General features: G+C 35.4%; 2 protein-coding genes across 3 annotated transcripts; both read right to left on the bottom strand.

Annotated features, from left to right (window-relative positions):
* Window positions 1-163: 163 nt before the first annotated feature.
* On the bottom strand, window positions 164-3610 carry LOC122294193 (NADH dehydrogenase [ubiquinone] 1 alpha subcomplex assembly factor 3-like). 2 transcript variants are annotated; one of them, XR_006237553.1, is made up of 6 exons: window positions 3380-3610; window positions 3034-3150; window positions 2090-2124; window positions 1505-1605; window positions 1111-1399; window positions 164-533 (listed from the first exon to the last, which is right to left on the bottom strand). XR_006237553.1 is itself a non-coding variant. In XM_043102712.1 (5 exons), exons 1-5 carry the CDS (start codon window positions 3553-3555, stop codon window positions 447-449), a joined length of 516 nt encoding a protein of 171 aa, XP_042958646.1. In that variant the 5' UTR covers window positions 3556-3606; the 3' UTR covers window positions 164-446. The 2 variants fall into 2 exon arrangements, 1 of the variants encoding a protein (XP_042958646.1); XM_043102712.1 differs by lacking the exon at window positions 1111-1399 and having other exon boundaries at window positions 3380-3606.
* Window positions 3611-4256: 646 nt separating this feature from the next.
* On the bottom strand, window positions 4257-9458 carry LOC122294184 (protein NRT1/ PTR FAMILY 7.2-like). The gene is made up of 5 exons (XM_043102694.1): window positions 9258-9458; window positions 6622-6748; window positions 6238-6455; window positions 5564-6129; window positions 4257-5472 (listed from the first exon to the last, which is right to left on the bottom strand). The coding sequence occupies exons 1-5, from the start codon at window positions 9285-9287 to the stop codon at window positions 4593-4595; spliced, it is 1821 nt and encodes a 606-aa protein (XP_042958628.1). The 5' UTR covers window positions 9288-9458; the 3' UTR covers window positions 4257-4592.
* Window positions 9459-17249: the final 7791 nt, after the last annotated feature.

The raw sequence follows: 17249 nt of genomic DNA, 5'->3' as shown, positions 1-17249 counted from the left end.
TCAAAAAATCATATCTAAAATTTACAAAAAATTGAACCATATAATTTTAAATTAAAAGTTAAAAAAAGCTCTGAAAGATGTAACTTAAAAAGGATCTTTCATCTTACATAATTAAAAAAAAGAAAGAAAGAAAAGAAAAAAATGGATCTTCGACCCTAAAAGATTGCCAACGAACCACATTAATTTAGGCTAAATCCTTGGAGTTAGTCAGCGGCATTACACCACATATTATAGGGGAAGAAAGGGGAAAAAAAAAAAACACATCAGCAGGTATGTCCAATCCATCCATTTTGGAAATTCACCTTATTTACATAAAAGAAAAGTCTTTCTTCTTTAGAAATCACAAACGGGTACTGGTTACAAGGCAAGAGCATTATCAATAGGTTAATTGAAATGCAACTCGTATAAGCCAAAAAATTAAAAGCATATCAAATGCTGGATGTGGATCATGAAGAAATTCCATATGGGAGAAGTGCAGCAGCCACAATCCTACCCTCCTCATTTAGTATGTTGTAAGTTGATGTAGCATTTCTCTGCAACAAACGAGGATAATGATCAGGAAGATCCCATGTTTATCACTTGTTCAAAACTGGAAAAAGAGGGCATCAAGTACTCTATTTTACATTTATGTTTACCACCTAAAGTCTTTACAATTACTAAATTAGCTCTTCCTTTGTACACCATGGCTCAAATGGTGTCACCCCAGGGCTACATGCATCAGGATCAGGGGCTTGAAAGGTCTTTTATCTATCTATGACACGCAAAAACCACCTCCCCCCCAACACACACACACACACACAACCCAAAAAAAAGAAAAAGAAAAAAAAAAAGCTTGACCTAACAAGCTAAGCTAATAACTCACTGACAGGATTAGAGCGCACAAATGCACCCCCTCCAAGCCTTATGCTTGGTCCAGGTAAACTCAATGACAGGTTGTGCCATAATTACTACTAACTTGCAGCTTCAACTCTCATACATTTTCCAAACAGTAAAGCCTTCTTTGTTGTTCCTTAAAAGATACATGCAATTCTCAAGAAGAAATACTAAATGTTTTAGCCACAGAGATCTAATAAAAGTAAACCCACAAATTGGCATAGTTTCATATGTTACCTTGGATTGTAAAGCTACTTTATTGTAAAGTAGATCTAACATATCATATGAAACCATGTCAGTTTGCAGATTTGCTTCTGTGAAGTCCCTTTGCGGCTGTGGCTATTCATTTTTTTTTTATTGGCATCGGGTGTCCAGGAACAACATCCCATCTAATCCCGGGGGTGTATAGGCCATCAACAAGAAGTTTCCCGCAAGTGCAACTCGGGTAATTCAAGGAAAAAAGGTTGTGCACTTCATATGGTAAATTACTCTCTTTTCTTCCTTTATCTCCTTCATTTTTATTCAGCTGAAGAGGAATATGGTCACAATGTCAACTTTGCTTAGAAAAGCTATACGTGGTATAACAGAAGAGAAAGAAGCCAAGCCCAGAAAAGGGGGGAAGCTAAGATACCGAATCAAGGACTTCTAACTTCATGCCAATAGACCGAACAAAGCGCCGAAGTTCAGGACCCACTGGCTCAATGTGCCTCCCACATCCAAGTATCAAAATCTCTGACAAAAGTTATCAAGTGAATGATCAACAAAAAATTAGCAGCAGATCAGTAGCGGCTTATAATAACCAGTAACTTTAAACTGGCATAATTACTCAACATCAATACATGCGTACAAACATATAGTTACATAAATAGAAAAAATGCATCATATATACAAGTTACAGGGACATTACTTGTAACACAGGACGTAAAATTACAAATGCATGTAGATGGATAGTGTTTGGCTGTCACCACAAGCACATTTGGAACTATTTTTGTTTTAAAACAGTGTCGACCTATGCTTTCCAGTTTTTCATTTCTTCAATATTTCATTCTTCATGATGGTATATTAAATAACCGTTTGATGTGTGCAATATTGGTCATTGTCAGGGTGCCCATGTTTCAGATAACAATTGGGTCATAATACAGGGAAAGTTGCATGTGAGAAGTTAAAATAAGGGGCAAACATTGCTGCAGGACAATATCACCATTCAAATTCATACCTGGTATTGGCCGCACTGTTCGGAAGATAGACAAGCTGCACCATGGTATAAAAAAGAAGAAATGTCAGATGTTGGAGCGTGAGGGTAGCTAGAGCCAAGAACAATATTCAAAACATTATTTTCCAATATTTTAATCATCTCCGGAACATAAAATCATGTTTTCCAGCCCAATCCATGACTGACTATCACAAACTTCAACTAACTACTTAAAATGATGTATTCCATTTTAATTTAGCAGTTCAATATATTCCTTTTGGATTTGAAAAAAAAAACGACAAAAATAGTCTGCGAGTTAAAACACTTCTATAATCAGAACTCTTGCCTAATGAATAACATGATAAATGGTAAGGTTCATGTTAGAATGTGACTTTGTACTCAAATAGAGTTATCATTTGGGCAATCAACAGTAGAGTATCATTTAATGATATATCACGTCTTAGTAATTTCCTAGCAGAACTAGCAGTTAATTTCTACTAGAAATGCTGGAGAGAGAGAGAGAGAGAGAGAGAGAGAGAGAGAGAGAGAATGAGACTTGTCTACACTAGTTGTTAATTAATCAACAATGCTCTATACTAGGAAGATTGCGACATTGTCAAGAATTTGTCATTACAAAATCATATAACACTACAAATTCTAAGATAGCACTCCCAAAGTATTCCTTTTACCATAGCCGTGATCATATATATCTACCAACATTTTTAAGTTTACAATAAATAAAATCTTAATATGCCTGTGCATGTTGCATACGAAGTCCGGCAAGTCATATAGCACTTAACCAGTAGAGATTATCAGGGAAGTGAAGATATCACTCCAACCACCCAAAATATAAATACAGAAATACGGACATGAAGCTTGCCAAGAAAAAACAACAGAACAGAACCAAATTTATCAATTTAGAATAAGGGAGAAAAAAAAAAAAACAAAACAAAATTTATCGCACATACCTATCTGGAGTGATCTCTGGGAATTTCTTAGGAGCCCAAGACATTAGCAAGTTCCCAACGCAAAGCAAGCTACCTTCATAATCCACCCCATTTACGGTGAAACCTGTCTCCGTATACCTAAGCTTAAAGAAGAAACCCTAATCACTGCAATTAGAACCCAAAAAGCAGAATCATCCCCCCCCCCCCCCCCCGGGGGGATTGCCCGAAACGAATATCGAGATAGAGATAGAGGGAGTTCTGAAAACAATACCGAATGCATAAAAGCTGTCTCGAAAACATAATGGTTCGCAATCGTAAGCGAAGTTACAGAAAAAAAAGTGTAATTGCAGAAACAATAAAGGAGTACCGTTGAAAGCGAAGCTGGTCTTCGGGGACATTGTCGATGAGATTGATCTGATCGTATAGAGAGAAAGCGCGTCTCAGCGACGGCAACGGCGCTTGGCTCGTGGGCTTTGCACACTCCTTTCGGAGGCTCCGAATGAGGTTAGGCAGCGTTGCCACTGCTCTCTGTCTCACCGCCATCGCTCTTGCTCTCTCTCTCTCTCTCGGATGGATTGGCCCGGTCTTGTAAATATCAATATCGGGTCCAATTATTTTCGAATTGGAAACGTGACCGTCGTGACGACCCGGACTAACCGAGCCAACCGACCCAAGTTCTGATTGATACGATAATGAAAAATAATATATTTATTTAGTTAATATAAAATCATGTTATACATCACACTATAATTTCACTTATATCTTATTATATATGATGTAATTTTTTATCACTATTTAATAATAAAAAAGTATATAATAAATGATCATTCAATAGTGATAAATACATCACATCTTATTAATGAGATATAAGTAGAATTATAGTATGGTATATAGAATTTTTTTAAAATTATATTAAAAATATTTCACATCAATAAATTATGATTCAAAATAAAAAATTCAAGATGATTTTTTTTACAAATATTAATTCTATCAAACTGCATTATCATAAAAATTTCAATAGTTACAATCATGAATGCGCAAGCGTCATATAATTATTTTAAAAAAATTAAATAAATAAGAAACTTACATCAAATATATTAATTTTTAATAATAGATCTCACTCTTTTTTTAAAACAACTATTATATAGTGCTTACGCACTCTATGACTTTATATATCATTACTCTGAATTTATATTTAATTACTTAATATAAAATTTTATCTAAAATATTTCACATCAATAATATATGATTAAAAATAAAAAATTCAAAATTATTTTTCTTACAAGTATTTTGCAAGTACATGCAAGTTTACATAAAAAGGATAAATGATGCAGTGCAGTGAAAAGGGTCTTTCACCACACGTGGAGTTGCATATATCAATGCTTTGCTCGAGAATTTGTATATTACAGAAGCGCTCTACTTCTTACAAAAACCACACCCTTCGCTCAACTCAAGAGCAATTAGAAATTATTCCTAAATTTCTCTAGTTTCATTGCAAAAGTCACTCTCTTGCCCAGTTCTTCAACTTTATGTCTTGAATTATTAAAAAGCGTTCACTATAACATGGCAATCCCCATATCCTATACCACTCCAGGCTCAGCTTGCATGCTGGCATTAATGTTGTCTCCATTCTTTCTTTCAAACTTGATATACTTATACCACTTTGCACAGACAATGTAGATGATGAGATCGGCTGTTGTCAAAGCTGCTAAGAGGAAGAAGAACAGGTCTAAATGTCCTCTGTTAAGGTTACTTGGGATCCAACCAGGCATGTCATCTCTGGTTGAGGTTTTCATGACAATTATCACCAGCAAACTGCTCACATAGTTGCCTAGTGATATTGATGTCATGCAGAGAGCACTTCCAAAGCTCTTTAATCCATCAGGAGCCTGCCCATTGAAGAACTCTAGCTGCCCAACATACATGAAAACCTCAGATGCTCCTACAAGCACATATTGGGGAATTTGCCAAAAGATGCTCATTGAGCTTGAGCCTTCACAGTTGCTGCAATCTGTCGTTGCATTGTTTAATCTGAAACACTCTACAACCCCAGCTGCAACCATTGCTAATATTGCTATGACAAGGCCGATTCCCATCCTCTGAAGCTCGGTTAACCCTTTACCATTGCGCTTCCTCATGGCAAAAAGAGGTTCGAGAACCCGCCTGTAGATGAATATGAAAGCTGCTACACTGAGGATGTCAAAACTAGACATGCTTGCCGGAGGAACGTGGAAGCCCAAAAGGGTGGTTTTCATGGCAGCACCTTGTTCCACGAATAGAGAAGCCATTTGAGTGAAAACTACCGAATAGAGAATCGTACATAGCCATATTGGAAGCAGTCTTAGAACACATTTCAACTCTTCAACTTGTGTCACAGTGCAAAGATACCATGGATTATAAGTTTCTTTGTCCATCTGGTGGATGTTCTCTGAAGTGATAACTGCTGCTCTATCTAAGAATCTGATCAAAATATTCAAAGCATTATTAATCCCAAAAACATTTTCCATCATTAGTAACTTATACTGCATAAAAATTAAGGATATGAACTTACTTGAAGCCTTGAGTGTGGAGTATCTTTCTATCCCCATCCTTGGAAGATTGATCATTTACTTCTAATTCAAACAAATCTTCTTCCCTTGGCATCGGCTCAACCTTCCATTTTCTTGTGGCAGCTACCAGCACTTGGCAACACCTAGAGAGAGGGTTGCCTTTAGGTTTGAAATGCCTGTACCATGGGGTGCCCGACAGAAACAAGACCAATGCCAGAGTAGCAGAGCCAGCTGATGCCCAAAATCCTAATGCCCATATTCCTTCATCCTCAAAATAGCCCAAAACAGTGTTTGAAAAGAGAGAACCCAAGTTCAAAGCCAAGTAGAAGTAGCTAAAGAAGGCTTTTTTGGAGTTCCCTTCATTAGGGTCCTCTTCATCAAACTGATCTGCCCCAAATGTGGCTATGTTAGGTTGGTAACCTCCGTTTCCTAGGGCAATCAAGTATATTGAGAGGTAGAACAGAGCCATATGGAAGCCTGAATGGGATCCGCAAGGGGATTGTTCATTACCACAACCACTAGGCTTGAGTAAGAATAAGTATGTTGATAGTGATAGTGAAACAAGCCCCTACCACATAACAGATAAGTTGAACATTAGTACAAGATATAAAATTTATGTGCTTTGAGTGCTTGTGCTAATGGGAATGAGAGCCTTTATCAAACGGTGGCAACTTACGAGGACAAAGATGGTTTGGAAGAGGACACAAGTCTTGTACCTTCCCAAGTAAGAGTCACTCAGGAAGGCCCCAACAAGAGAGAAAAGGTAAACAGTTCCTGTCCATTTGCTGACATTGTTAGCTGCATCAGCGTTGTCTTGACCCAACACCCTCGTCAAAAACAAAACCAAGTTCACTCCTACTCCAAAGAATGCCAATGTAGCCAGCCCTTGGTTCACTGAAAGATTTATAAATTCCAAAGTAAAGTGAGATCATGTTAAGTACCGTTGACAATTAAGGAGGGATTTTGAGCAGTTTATCTTTCGAGGAAAATTAGATAATTATAATGCTGTATATAACTCTAGCATATATATATATATATCTATATAGAAAAATACGTATACCTAGGATCAAACTTCCAGCAAACCAAGTACCAGTTCTCTCTCGGACTGCAGGGCGGCCGTGCCGATCAACGGTTCCATCAAGTGTACAAAGCTCTTGCCCCCGTTTGACCTTTCCGTCCACGGCACCCTGAAAGTAAGGCCGTTCAGTGACATTGAAATATCTCAACTAACACCCCAACCAAAAAATAGAACGAGGAATGTTATCTCGAACAACCTAAAAATGAGTTACTTGAACGTATTGAACGCAAACTGCACGCATGGAGCATTAAACACCATCGTACCAAAATGGAACAAGCTGGAGATATTTATAATATATTTTGATCCGTTAATCTTGAAAGCTTACTGGCATCATCATGATCAAGCAGATAGATCAGATTGCCAGGTAAACCAATTATATATAGATGGGGCTGATGACTTTAAGCCGTGCAAGGTTCATTCTAATAACCAAGATTATATGTTCTTTGATTAATGTTGTCTAATTTATATATAGGATTTTCGAGTAGTCTGTTTATATTCTGACGTTTATGGTCCATAAGAAAGTAGATCAAAGAATGACAATTATGTATGTATGAACCTACTAATTATGCATTTATTTAATTTGGATGTGAGTCTAGCTAGAGATGAAGTCACAACAACAAAGATCATGCTAACCACACACGTGTCGGCACTGAAAATAACAAGTTCCTAATCACTTGGATCAGAAATAAATTCATCACATGAGAGTTGATCGCGTGCTTACATGCACATACATGATAGAAAATTACCTATTTGTAGTAAGTTATTTTTTACAAAAATAATTATTTTTTTGATAAGATAAATATCTTTTCATCACAAATAATCAATTCTCATCGCAAATAATCCATTACAATTACTCGTTTTTCTTGTACCATAATAACCAATATCATAGACGTACATCAGCCTGGTATGAGCTGAGGTGATCATGTGCCATTATAAATTCATAGAAAACGGGTTTAACTAATCACGTCTAGCTATATGCATGAATTTCAAACGTTAGTTTTTATTTTGATTTTATTAATTTGGAAGTATAGTTTTCCACATAATTAATTAATCTCCGATCCGATCGAAGATGTTATAGTAATGCTACATACAATCATAGAATGTACAAACGTCGTGCAATCGCTTTGAAAAAGAGTAGAGCTCACGATTAAAAAGTTAGTTTTTTTTCATGTGAGTCCCGTATTAATTTATTTTTTTCAGAAAGACTGCGTGACGCTTGCACAACTACGACTGCAAATATCATTTCTCATCAAGAATAACATAGGAGTTATATTAAATCTCTGATCAATCCTAGCTAGTTCATGATCTGATATTGATGATTAAAAATTACCTGATTGCTATATATAATATTTATCTTTTCTTCAACAATTTAGATAAAAATATCTGATCTGATCCCACAAAATTCATATACTCACGAAAGCATACACAGGAAATTAGTACAAACTAATAATAGTAGCATTGACTCTATAACAGGCTGAATCCCGAGTTTGCATTCTCTTTTGAACTAATTACTAAAAAACAATAAAAATCAAAGGGTTTAAGGAATATCGTTCATCAATTTCGATCAAGAAATATCAGAACAAATTCGATCAAGAACGGTCTGCACGGTACGTTTTCGTTGGAAATAGTCTTTTTATTATAAAATATTGATTACAAAAATCCATTATTTGGTAGTGACTGCACTGTATGAAGAGACAATTAATGGTATATATAAAGGCATTTTCAACAGTTTGTAGGGAAAAAAAAAAGTTAACAAAAAGGAAAGATATGTACGTATATTAATATATAGTACAGTATACACACGATCGTTTGGTTTGACCATGCTCGAAAGGACAAGGTAAATAATAAAAGAGCAATGTTACATACAGTCACTTTTACGTACTTCATGAGCACTCCACTGATATGATTGGTTGGATTAATTTTTTTTTAATATCCAACCAATCATATCACTGGAGTGCACAAAAGAGTACACAAAAAGAACTGCATATAGAATTTTTGATAATAAAAGGACGATAAAAACTGTGCGTTGTCTTTCTTTCTTTCTTTCTTTTTTTTTTTTTTTTTTTTTTTTTTACCTCTTAGGATCACTGGAAATAAAAACCAGTTAATTAGCACACCTGGATTCATTAATATGTGCGACCGGGTTTATGCCATTTTCAACATGAGCTTGTAGCTAGCTAGGGAACTTAGGTATATATTATATATGCTTCTTCTTCTTCTTTTTCTTCCTTTAGGCAAGGACCTCCATTAATAGCGCAAAACGAGGACCCATAGAATGAGCTATGAAGCTGACCATAGAAGTTAAACCCAGAACAATTATTTCATGCATCAAAATCACAACTAACTGATTGGATCTGATATTAATCAGTATCACACACACACATACATATATATGTGCCATTTGAACTCTGGTGAAGAGCTTGTGAATCCAAGATATTAACAGAAGTAGACCAAAAAGACCGGTTCTTGTTTCTGTATACATTTTAAATATGGAAATTAAAGGATCGATATATGTTCCACTATCCTCTTGCCTGAAATATTAAGTAAGCCATTAATTAGGGATCATGCATTTCCATGGAATGTGTATGTACCAGTAGTTACACAACATGAGTGCTAACCTTGTTGCAGACATTTAAGCAAGCCGCCATGATCGTCGATGAACTTTGATCAGCAGTACTGGAACTATTATATAAAACGCAAACCGAGATATATATATATATATATAGGCTCAAAGAAAGAACTGATGCTGTATATATAGAGAGGTAATGAAAGGGTAGAGAGATCTGACGAGGAGGAATTAAGAAGAAGAAATGAAAAAGGCAGAGAGTTGTGAAGGAAGTGGGGAGTGGGCTGCGTTTATATAGGGATCAGAATGATTCAGCAGGCGGCAGAGATTTCATGTGAGGGACGTCATGTAGAAAACTACCAAAATATGAAACCAAAAATTCCACTTAGTCTGCTGTACGTATACGTTCCAACTTGAAGCTGTATACCTTCAACTTGAAGCACTGTACCAAAAATTCCACTTAGTCTGCTGTATACCTTCCAACTTGAAGCACTGTACTATCCTATATATAGCTGATGTTGCTCTATATTGCTCATTAATTATGGTTGATATTTAGCAGATATTTTGTAGAACTTCTCCTATAAATAGGAGAGCTCTTATATGTGAAGTGTGTGTGGGCAAAAATAGAGAGAGTGGACGTGAAAAAACTTTGAGTATTTGTAATCTCATACAAACATATTGAATTTTGGCTCCAGTGGACGTAGGCAAATTATTAACGTACTTAAATATCGTCTTGTGTGATTTTAAGCAATTTTGATACGCAACAATTGGTATCAGAGTTTTGGTTTGTGCTGTCCAAAAATCAAGTTGATTAAAATCAATTTTTGACAACTTCAGGGTGTTCCTTGCGTCAAGACGAATTCATTGCCACAAACGGAATAAAAAATGGAGATCAGAGGAACCCACATGCGCCTCGAGAAGACAGAGCGTGAACCCACGTGCCTCACTCGCAGCTGGAGGTTGAAGGCGAGTGAACAGTAGGCCCCCACGTCCCCCCACACGCATCTGAGGTTGAAGACGCATGAGAAGAAAGCGCCCTACACGTGCTGCCTCAGCGCGTGTGTCCCACACACCAAACGATCAGAAATCCTTTTTGGGATTGATCTAAGCCATTTGGAGCCTGATTTCAACGATCAAATAGTGCTTTCCAACTATTTGGATCATTCTGGACTCATTCGTATGGTTAGAATTTTGAAATTTATTTTCTAAATTTTTCTAAATTCATATGGAAGGTTCTGGAGGAGATAGGAGCTCTAGAAATGTCAGTAGTTTTGGATGTAGGTCCACAATTTCAAATGTCAAATTTGAAATTGAGAAAATCGATGGAAAAAGTAATTTCGACATGTGGCAATGCGAAATTATGGACGTTTTGATCCAACAAGAGTTGGATATCACATTAGAGGAAAAACCAGATGAATTGACAGAAAAGGATTGGAGGAAGCTTAATACCTAAATTTATAGTACAATCCGGTTGTATCTTACTAATATCAGAAGTATTTTGTCATAAGAGAGATAAATGCAAGTGAACTTTGGCAAAAATTGGAAGATAAGTTCATAAAGAAAAGCATTGAGAGCCGTTTGCACTTCAAGAAAAAACTCTTCAGATTCTAGTTTCATGAATGTATTTCTATGTCTAAACATCTCAATAGTTACAATCAAATTCTTGCTGATCTATTAAACTTAGATGTTGAAATCCAAGATGAAGATAAGGCTTTACTATTATTAAATTCTTTGCCTGATACATATGAGTATTTAATTACTAAACTATTGTATGGGAAGGAAAAAATCAGTTTTGACGATGTATCTAGTTATTTAATTAGCAATAAGTACCGCAAAAAAAGATAAGCAAGTACAGCTAGATACATCAAGTGAAACATTAACAGCAAGGGGGAGACTATAGTCAAAGTATCCAGGAAAGAAAAAAGGCTTTCATTCGAAAACTCGGCCATATCACATGGTTCATCAGTCGGGAGAAAACTCACCAAAGACGTACAAGTGTTCCTTTTGTCACAATAAAGGACACTGGAAAAAGAATTGTCCCAAGCTGAATGAACAACAAAAGAATCAACCCTGGCCACCACATCCAATATCTCAGACAGAGATAAAGATTCGGACATTGCCTTGACAAGTTTATCATCTATTTGTCATTTCGATGAATGGATTATGGATTCCGGATATACTTATCACATGTATCCCAATCGGGATTGGTTTACTGACTTCATAAAAATTGATAGTGGAGCAGTACTTATGGGCAACGACAGTGCTTGTAAAACTAAGGGAATAGGAAGCATTTAGTTGAAGCTGCACAATGGAAGTATCAAGACTTTAACAGAAGTTCGGTTTGTTCCGGACTTACGGAAAAATCTCATCTCACTTGGATCTCTGGATTCAAAAGAATTCAAAATCACTGTTGAAGACGAAACTTTCAAAGTAGTAATGAGAGCTCAGGTAGGGGTGCTACCCGCACCTTGCCAGGCATGGTGCGGGGGTGGGGTTTTCCCCCCACCACTTTAAATATAAACTACATTTCGCTATGTTTAAAATTATTCTAGATCCAAAAGTAATCAAAAATATATGTTTAGATCTAAATTGTAAATTTAAATTTTGTAAATATGACTATAATTTAAAAATTATGTAGTTTTTAAATTTGCTAGTGCATATTTTGTGAACAAGTCTAATAAATTATAATATATATTTATATATACACAATTTGTAAAATATAAATATATATTTATATATATAAACATATATTTATGTTTTTGTATATATATGAATATTTATGTTTATATATATAATATATATAGGCAGGGCGAGGCGGGGCGAGGTTGGGCTCTCCCTACCCCCCGACCCCGCTAGGAGGAATAGATGCAGGGTGGGCGACACCGCCCGCCCCATCTTGAGGGAGCAGGGTGCGGGGCCTTACTGCCCACTCCTAAATTTGGGTGCTATGAAGGGTTTGAGGTGAAAAAACTTGTACTTCTTGCAAGGAAGTACTGTTGATAGTACTAGAACTTCCACAGGCTGTGAGAAACTAGATGATACTGATGCTGATACCACTAGTCTTTGGCATATGCGTATGAGACATGCCAAATAAAAATTTTTGTAAACACTAATGAGGCAATGGTTACTCAAATGTGTCAAAACTGGTAAATTGTCTTTCTGTGAGCAATGCATATTGGGAAAGCAGACGCAGATCAAATTCATAACCGCTATATACAATACACATGGGATACTTGACTATGTACACTTCGATATTTGTGGACCTACCAAAATTACATTTTTGGGAGGTAACCATTGGTTTGTAACTTTTGTAGATGATTATTTTCATCATGTGTAGGTGTATACGATGAAGAATAAGAATAAAGTGCTAAACATCTTTCTTGTTTGAAAGAAAATGATTGAGACTCAGACCGGCAGAAAAATCAAGCAGCTCAGATCTGATAATGGAGGTAAGTACACTTTAAACCCCTTCATGGAAGTATGCCAGAAATAGGGAATTGTCAGACATTTCACGCTACGAGAAACACCGCAGCAAAACGGTGTGGTAGAATGGATGAACCATACTTTTTTAGAGAAAGTGCGATGTATGTTACTGGATGCTGGATTCAGTAAAACAATTTAAGCTGAAGCTGTGACATGTCTGCTCCCTCATCAATAGACTACCCGTAGCTGCCAATGACGGGAAGAGACCCATTGAAATGTGGAAAGGTATACATGCTAATGATTATAACTCTTTACACGTTTTTGGATGTCCTGCTTACTATCATGCTAAAGAAAGTAAGTTTGATCCTAGAGTCAAGAAAGTAAAATTCTTAGGAATTAGTACCGGTGTAAAAGGGTATAGAGTTTGGTGCATAGAGTCTAAAAGGGTAATCATCAGTAGAGATGTTACATTCAACGAATCTGAAATGTTTAAGTCATTTAAGCATAAAGATTCCAATGAATGCAGCCATGATGGCGAAACACTCAATGATTCGTAGAAGGTGAAGTTTACTACTTCAAAAGATTCAGGAGGCACAGATGGAGAGCATGGACAAGATGAGGCTGATAGTCCAGTCACAATACCTCCACATCAACCCAAATTAATAGCAATCAACAGGCTGAGAAGAGAAAAATATGTACTGACATGTCATGCAGACTTTGTGACATATGCACTACCAGCTGAATGGGGTGAGATCCCAACCACTTATAGAGAAACCACACAATCCAGTGAATAATTGAATGGACAAAGGCGATGAAGGAGGAAATGCAGTCTCTTCATAAAAACTAGACTTGGAAACTTGTGCCACTTCCACAAGGAAAGAAATCAATTGGCTATAAGTGAGTTTTTAATCAAAAAGATGATCAAGTTGCTAAAAATGGAGTAGGATATAAAAATATATTGATTGCCAAGGGCTATGCTCAAACAGAGGAAATTGACTACAATGAAGTATTATTTTCTATTGCTAGCTTTGGTTGTACAAAATGATCTTGAGTTAGCACAACTTGATGTGAAGACAGCTTTCTTACATAGTGATTTGGAAGAGGAGATTTATCTGTCTCAACCAGAAGGTTTTAAAGAAGTTGGTAAAGAAAAATGGCTCTGCAGTCTAAAGAAGTCTCTTTATGGATTGAAGTAGTCATCTCGGCAATAAAATAAGTGGTTTGACCGCTTTATGATGGACCTGAAATACACTCGTTGCCAATAAGATCACTGTGTATATTTCAGAAAACTTGCAAATAGATCTTTCATTTATTTACTTTTATATGTAGATGATATGTTAATTGCATATAAAAGTAAGGTGGAGATAAATCATTTGAAAACTCAGTTAAGTCATGAGTTTGAAATAAAAGATTTAGGAAAAACACGAATAATATTGGGGATAGAGATCAACAGAGATAGGGTGAAATGTACAGTTCACCTTACTCAAAAGCAGTATCTGAAGAGAGTACTACAACGCTTCAAAATGGACTTGAGGACGAAGTTGGTGAGTACTCCAATGGCCCCATATGTTGCCCAGATGATTAACACAAGAGGGGGTGAATTGAGTTGTATTAAAAAAATAATAATTATAAATCAAATATACAATATAAAATATAAACAAAATATGAAATAGTAATAAATATAAAGAGTAAGGGTAAGAGAGAAGCAAACTCAGTATGTTAACTAGGTTTGACCCATTGCCTACATCCTCGCCTCAAGCTACCCTTTGAGGATTCTCAAATTTACTATTCAACCTCCTTCAAGTGGAGATAGAAACCTATTACATATTTGAACAACACCGCTAAAAAGGATCCGTGTAGAACAGGCTCTACACTTGCAATCACCTTACACGTGGTGATTCAACTATTCCCTATGTAGAACACTTTCTACACGCACAAGGGTTATACACACCCTTTTACTGATACAAGAGTTGATAGTGGGTAAGTTATTAGAAAACACTCCTTAATGAGTGGAATAAGAACAATACAACGTAAACTATATATCTCAAAATGAATAAGAATTAAGGCTCAATGCTTAGAGAAGAGAGAATGAAAATTTTGAATGAATGTTGTATGCTCTTGGTGTTATGTAAATGTGAAGCTCTCAAATGATCTATTTATACGCATATAAGACTTCATATTCAAATTTAAAAAGATTCACATATCAAAGACAACATCATTCACTTTTTCAAAAAAATCAAATAAAAGGTTCTTCTTTTTCAATTGTCAAAGACATCATCATTCATTTTTTAAATACATCAAACCTAATCTTTTACTTTTGGCATATGACAAAATGAGCATACTTTACTTTTCAAAAAGTTCAAAACTAATCTTTTACTTTTTACATATGACAAAAGGAGCACACTTTACTTTTCAAAAAATTCAAACCTAATCTTTTACTTTTTGCATATGACAAAAGGAGCACACTTTACTTTTCAAATTTTTCAAACAAAAACATCTACCTTTTGCATAAGTCAAAAAAAACATCAATCATTTTTGAAAATATTCAAATAAAACATGTACATGTGAAAAATGACAATCAATCATCTTTAATATTTTCAAAATTCAACCATTTAATCAAGATATACACATGTGAAAGATGACAATCAATCATCTTTTAAAATTTTCAAATTTAATTTTCAAAATATTCATGCACATGTGGAAAATGTATTTTAATGTTTTATAATAAAATATTAATTTTGAGACTTAATCATAATTTTAAATTTTTAAGAGATTTACAACATTATTCTATGACTTTAATGTGAACTTATTCCCTTCTTACTCATGCTTGTTTCCTTGATGTGCTTGACTTCATTGTGTAGACAACTTGAGTTTGAGACTCCTTTATTATTTGAATTCATTTGTTATCATCAAAATTCATGTGTAGATATATAATTAGACAAAACTTGAAACCTTGGGTTCAACATTATATTTCAAGCTCAATACATTGCAGTCTCCCAAAGATGATGAAGAGCGGGACTACATGAAAAATGTCCTGTATGCAAGTATTGTTGGAAGCCTAATGTATGTCATGGTGTCTACACGACTTGATATCTCCCAATCTGTTAGTTTAGTTAGTCGCTATATGCATAATCCTGGAAAGACACATTGGCATGCAGCTAAATAGATTCTATGGTATAGTTTTGAGACCGTAGATCTTAGTTTGAAGTTCAAGAAGAGTGAAAATAATCTAATAACTGGATATGTTGACTCAGACTATGCAGGTGATCTTGACAAACACCGATCAACAACTAGATATGTGTTCACTATAGTTGCAAGACCAGTAATTGGCGATCAAATTTGCAGTCTACAATTGCACTATCATCCACGGAGGCTGAATATATGGCTGTAACAGAAGCTGAAAAGAAGCAATTTGGTTACAGCGACTGGTAACAAACTTGGGCTTTAAGCAATAAGACGTTACCGTTTATTGTGACAATCAAAGTGCAATTCATTTGGTCAAAAATCAAGTATATCACTTTCGAACAAAACACATAGATGTTTGATTTCATTTTGTATGTGAAATATTAAAAGAAGAGAACATTATACTTCAGAAGATTGGCGCTAAAGTTAATCCAACATATATGTTGACGAAAGTCGTCACAGGGATCAAGTTCTAACACTACTGCTGAGCAGCCTTAGGTGTATTGGAGCCTTATAGTGTATTTGATAGTGGAAGTCTCTCATATCAAAGAAGAAGGTGCATTAATTTGAAGAATGAATCAATTGTAAACAGTCTAATATGACACATTTGGGTGAAGGGGATGATTGTTGAAAATCACCAAAGTGTGAAACCAAAAAATCCACTTAGCTGCTCTGCACCATCCAACTTGAAGCACTGCACCATCCTATATATAGTTGTTGTTGCTTTATATTGCTCATTACTGATGGTTGATATTTAGTAGATATTTTGTAGAACTTCTCCTACAAAGAGGAGAGCTTTGATATGTGAAGTGTGTGGGCAAAAACAAAGAGAGTGGAAGTGATAAAACTTTGAGTGTTTGTAATCTCATACAAACATATTGAATTTTGGCTTCAGTGAACATAGGAAAATTCTTGAATCACTTAAATATCGTCTTATGTGATTTTGAACAGTTTTGATGCACAACACGCTAGACCTAGATTCCGAGGAGAGAATGTGAAAAGTAAGGAAGAACGTGACAATGTTGGATACAGTCATGCAGATATCAACATGACAATAACTAGGATGGCCCTCTTTTTCACTAAATTAGGGTGGCCGTAATTCAGAGCTGCCTTGATATTGACATGTTTGAAATATGTCTTTTTGCCTTGGTGGGCTGCTTTCTGTGTAGTACTTCTTATTATTTTTCTATTTTTTTTGTGCTATATTTTTTTTAATTTTCTTTGTTTGCCTTTTAGTCCCTTTAGTGGTCTTCCACTCAATGACTTAAATTACTAATAAATTAAATCAAGCATGTGTTTTCTTCACTTTCATCTTGTCCTATGTCTTCATTTGATAGATCTTTCTATGATCAGGCTATTGTTATGATTGTTTTATTATAAATAGTATTATTAATATTTACAAATTTAAGTTAAAATTTAGATAAGTGTTCAATTAATT

This window comes from Carya illinoinensis, chromosome 14 (assembly GCF_018687715.1).
Source record: "Carya illinoinensis cultivar Pawnee chromosome 14, C.illinoinensisPawnee_v1, whole genome shotgun sequence".
Classification (NCBI taxonomy): domain Eukaryota; kingdom Viridiplantae; phylum Streptophyta; class Magnoliopsida; order Fagales; family Juglandaceae; genus Carya; species Carya illinoinensis.
Note: the sequence above shows the minus strand (reverse complement) of the source record. Positions and strands in the feature narration are given on the sequence as shown.

Excerpts from the sequence above, each read along its gene's own strand:
- LOC122294193 (XM_043102712.1), bottom strand. The coding sequence starts at position 3,555 with ATGGCGGTGAGACAGAGAGCAGTGGCAACGCTGCCTAACCTCATTCGG. Across the intron at positions 3,151-3,379 it reads GACCAGCTTCGCTTTCAACG|GTATACGGAGACAGGTTTCA; the intron begins GTACTCCTTTAT and ends CTTTAAGCTTAG. Across the intron at positions 2,125-3,033 it reads CCAGAGATCACTCCAGATAG|CTTGTCTATCTTCCGAACAG; the intron begins GTATGTGCGATA and ends ACCATGGTGCAG.
- LOC122294184 (XM_043102694.1), bottom strand. The coding sequence starts at position 9,287 with ATGGCGGCTTGCTTAAATGTCTGCAACAAG. Across the intron at positions 6,749-9,257 it reads GCTTAAATGTCTGCAACAAG|GGTGCCGTGGACGGAAAGGT; the intron begins GTTAGCACTCAT and ends CCTTACTTTCAG. Across the intron at positions 5,473-5,563 it reads CTCCACACTCAAGGCTTCAA|ATTCTTAGATAGAGCAGCAG; the intron begins GTAAGTTCATAT and ends TATTTTGATCAG.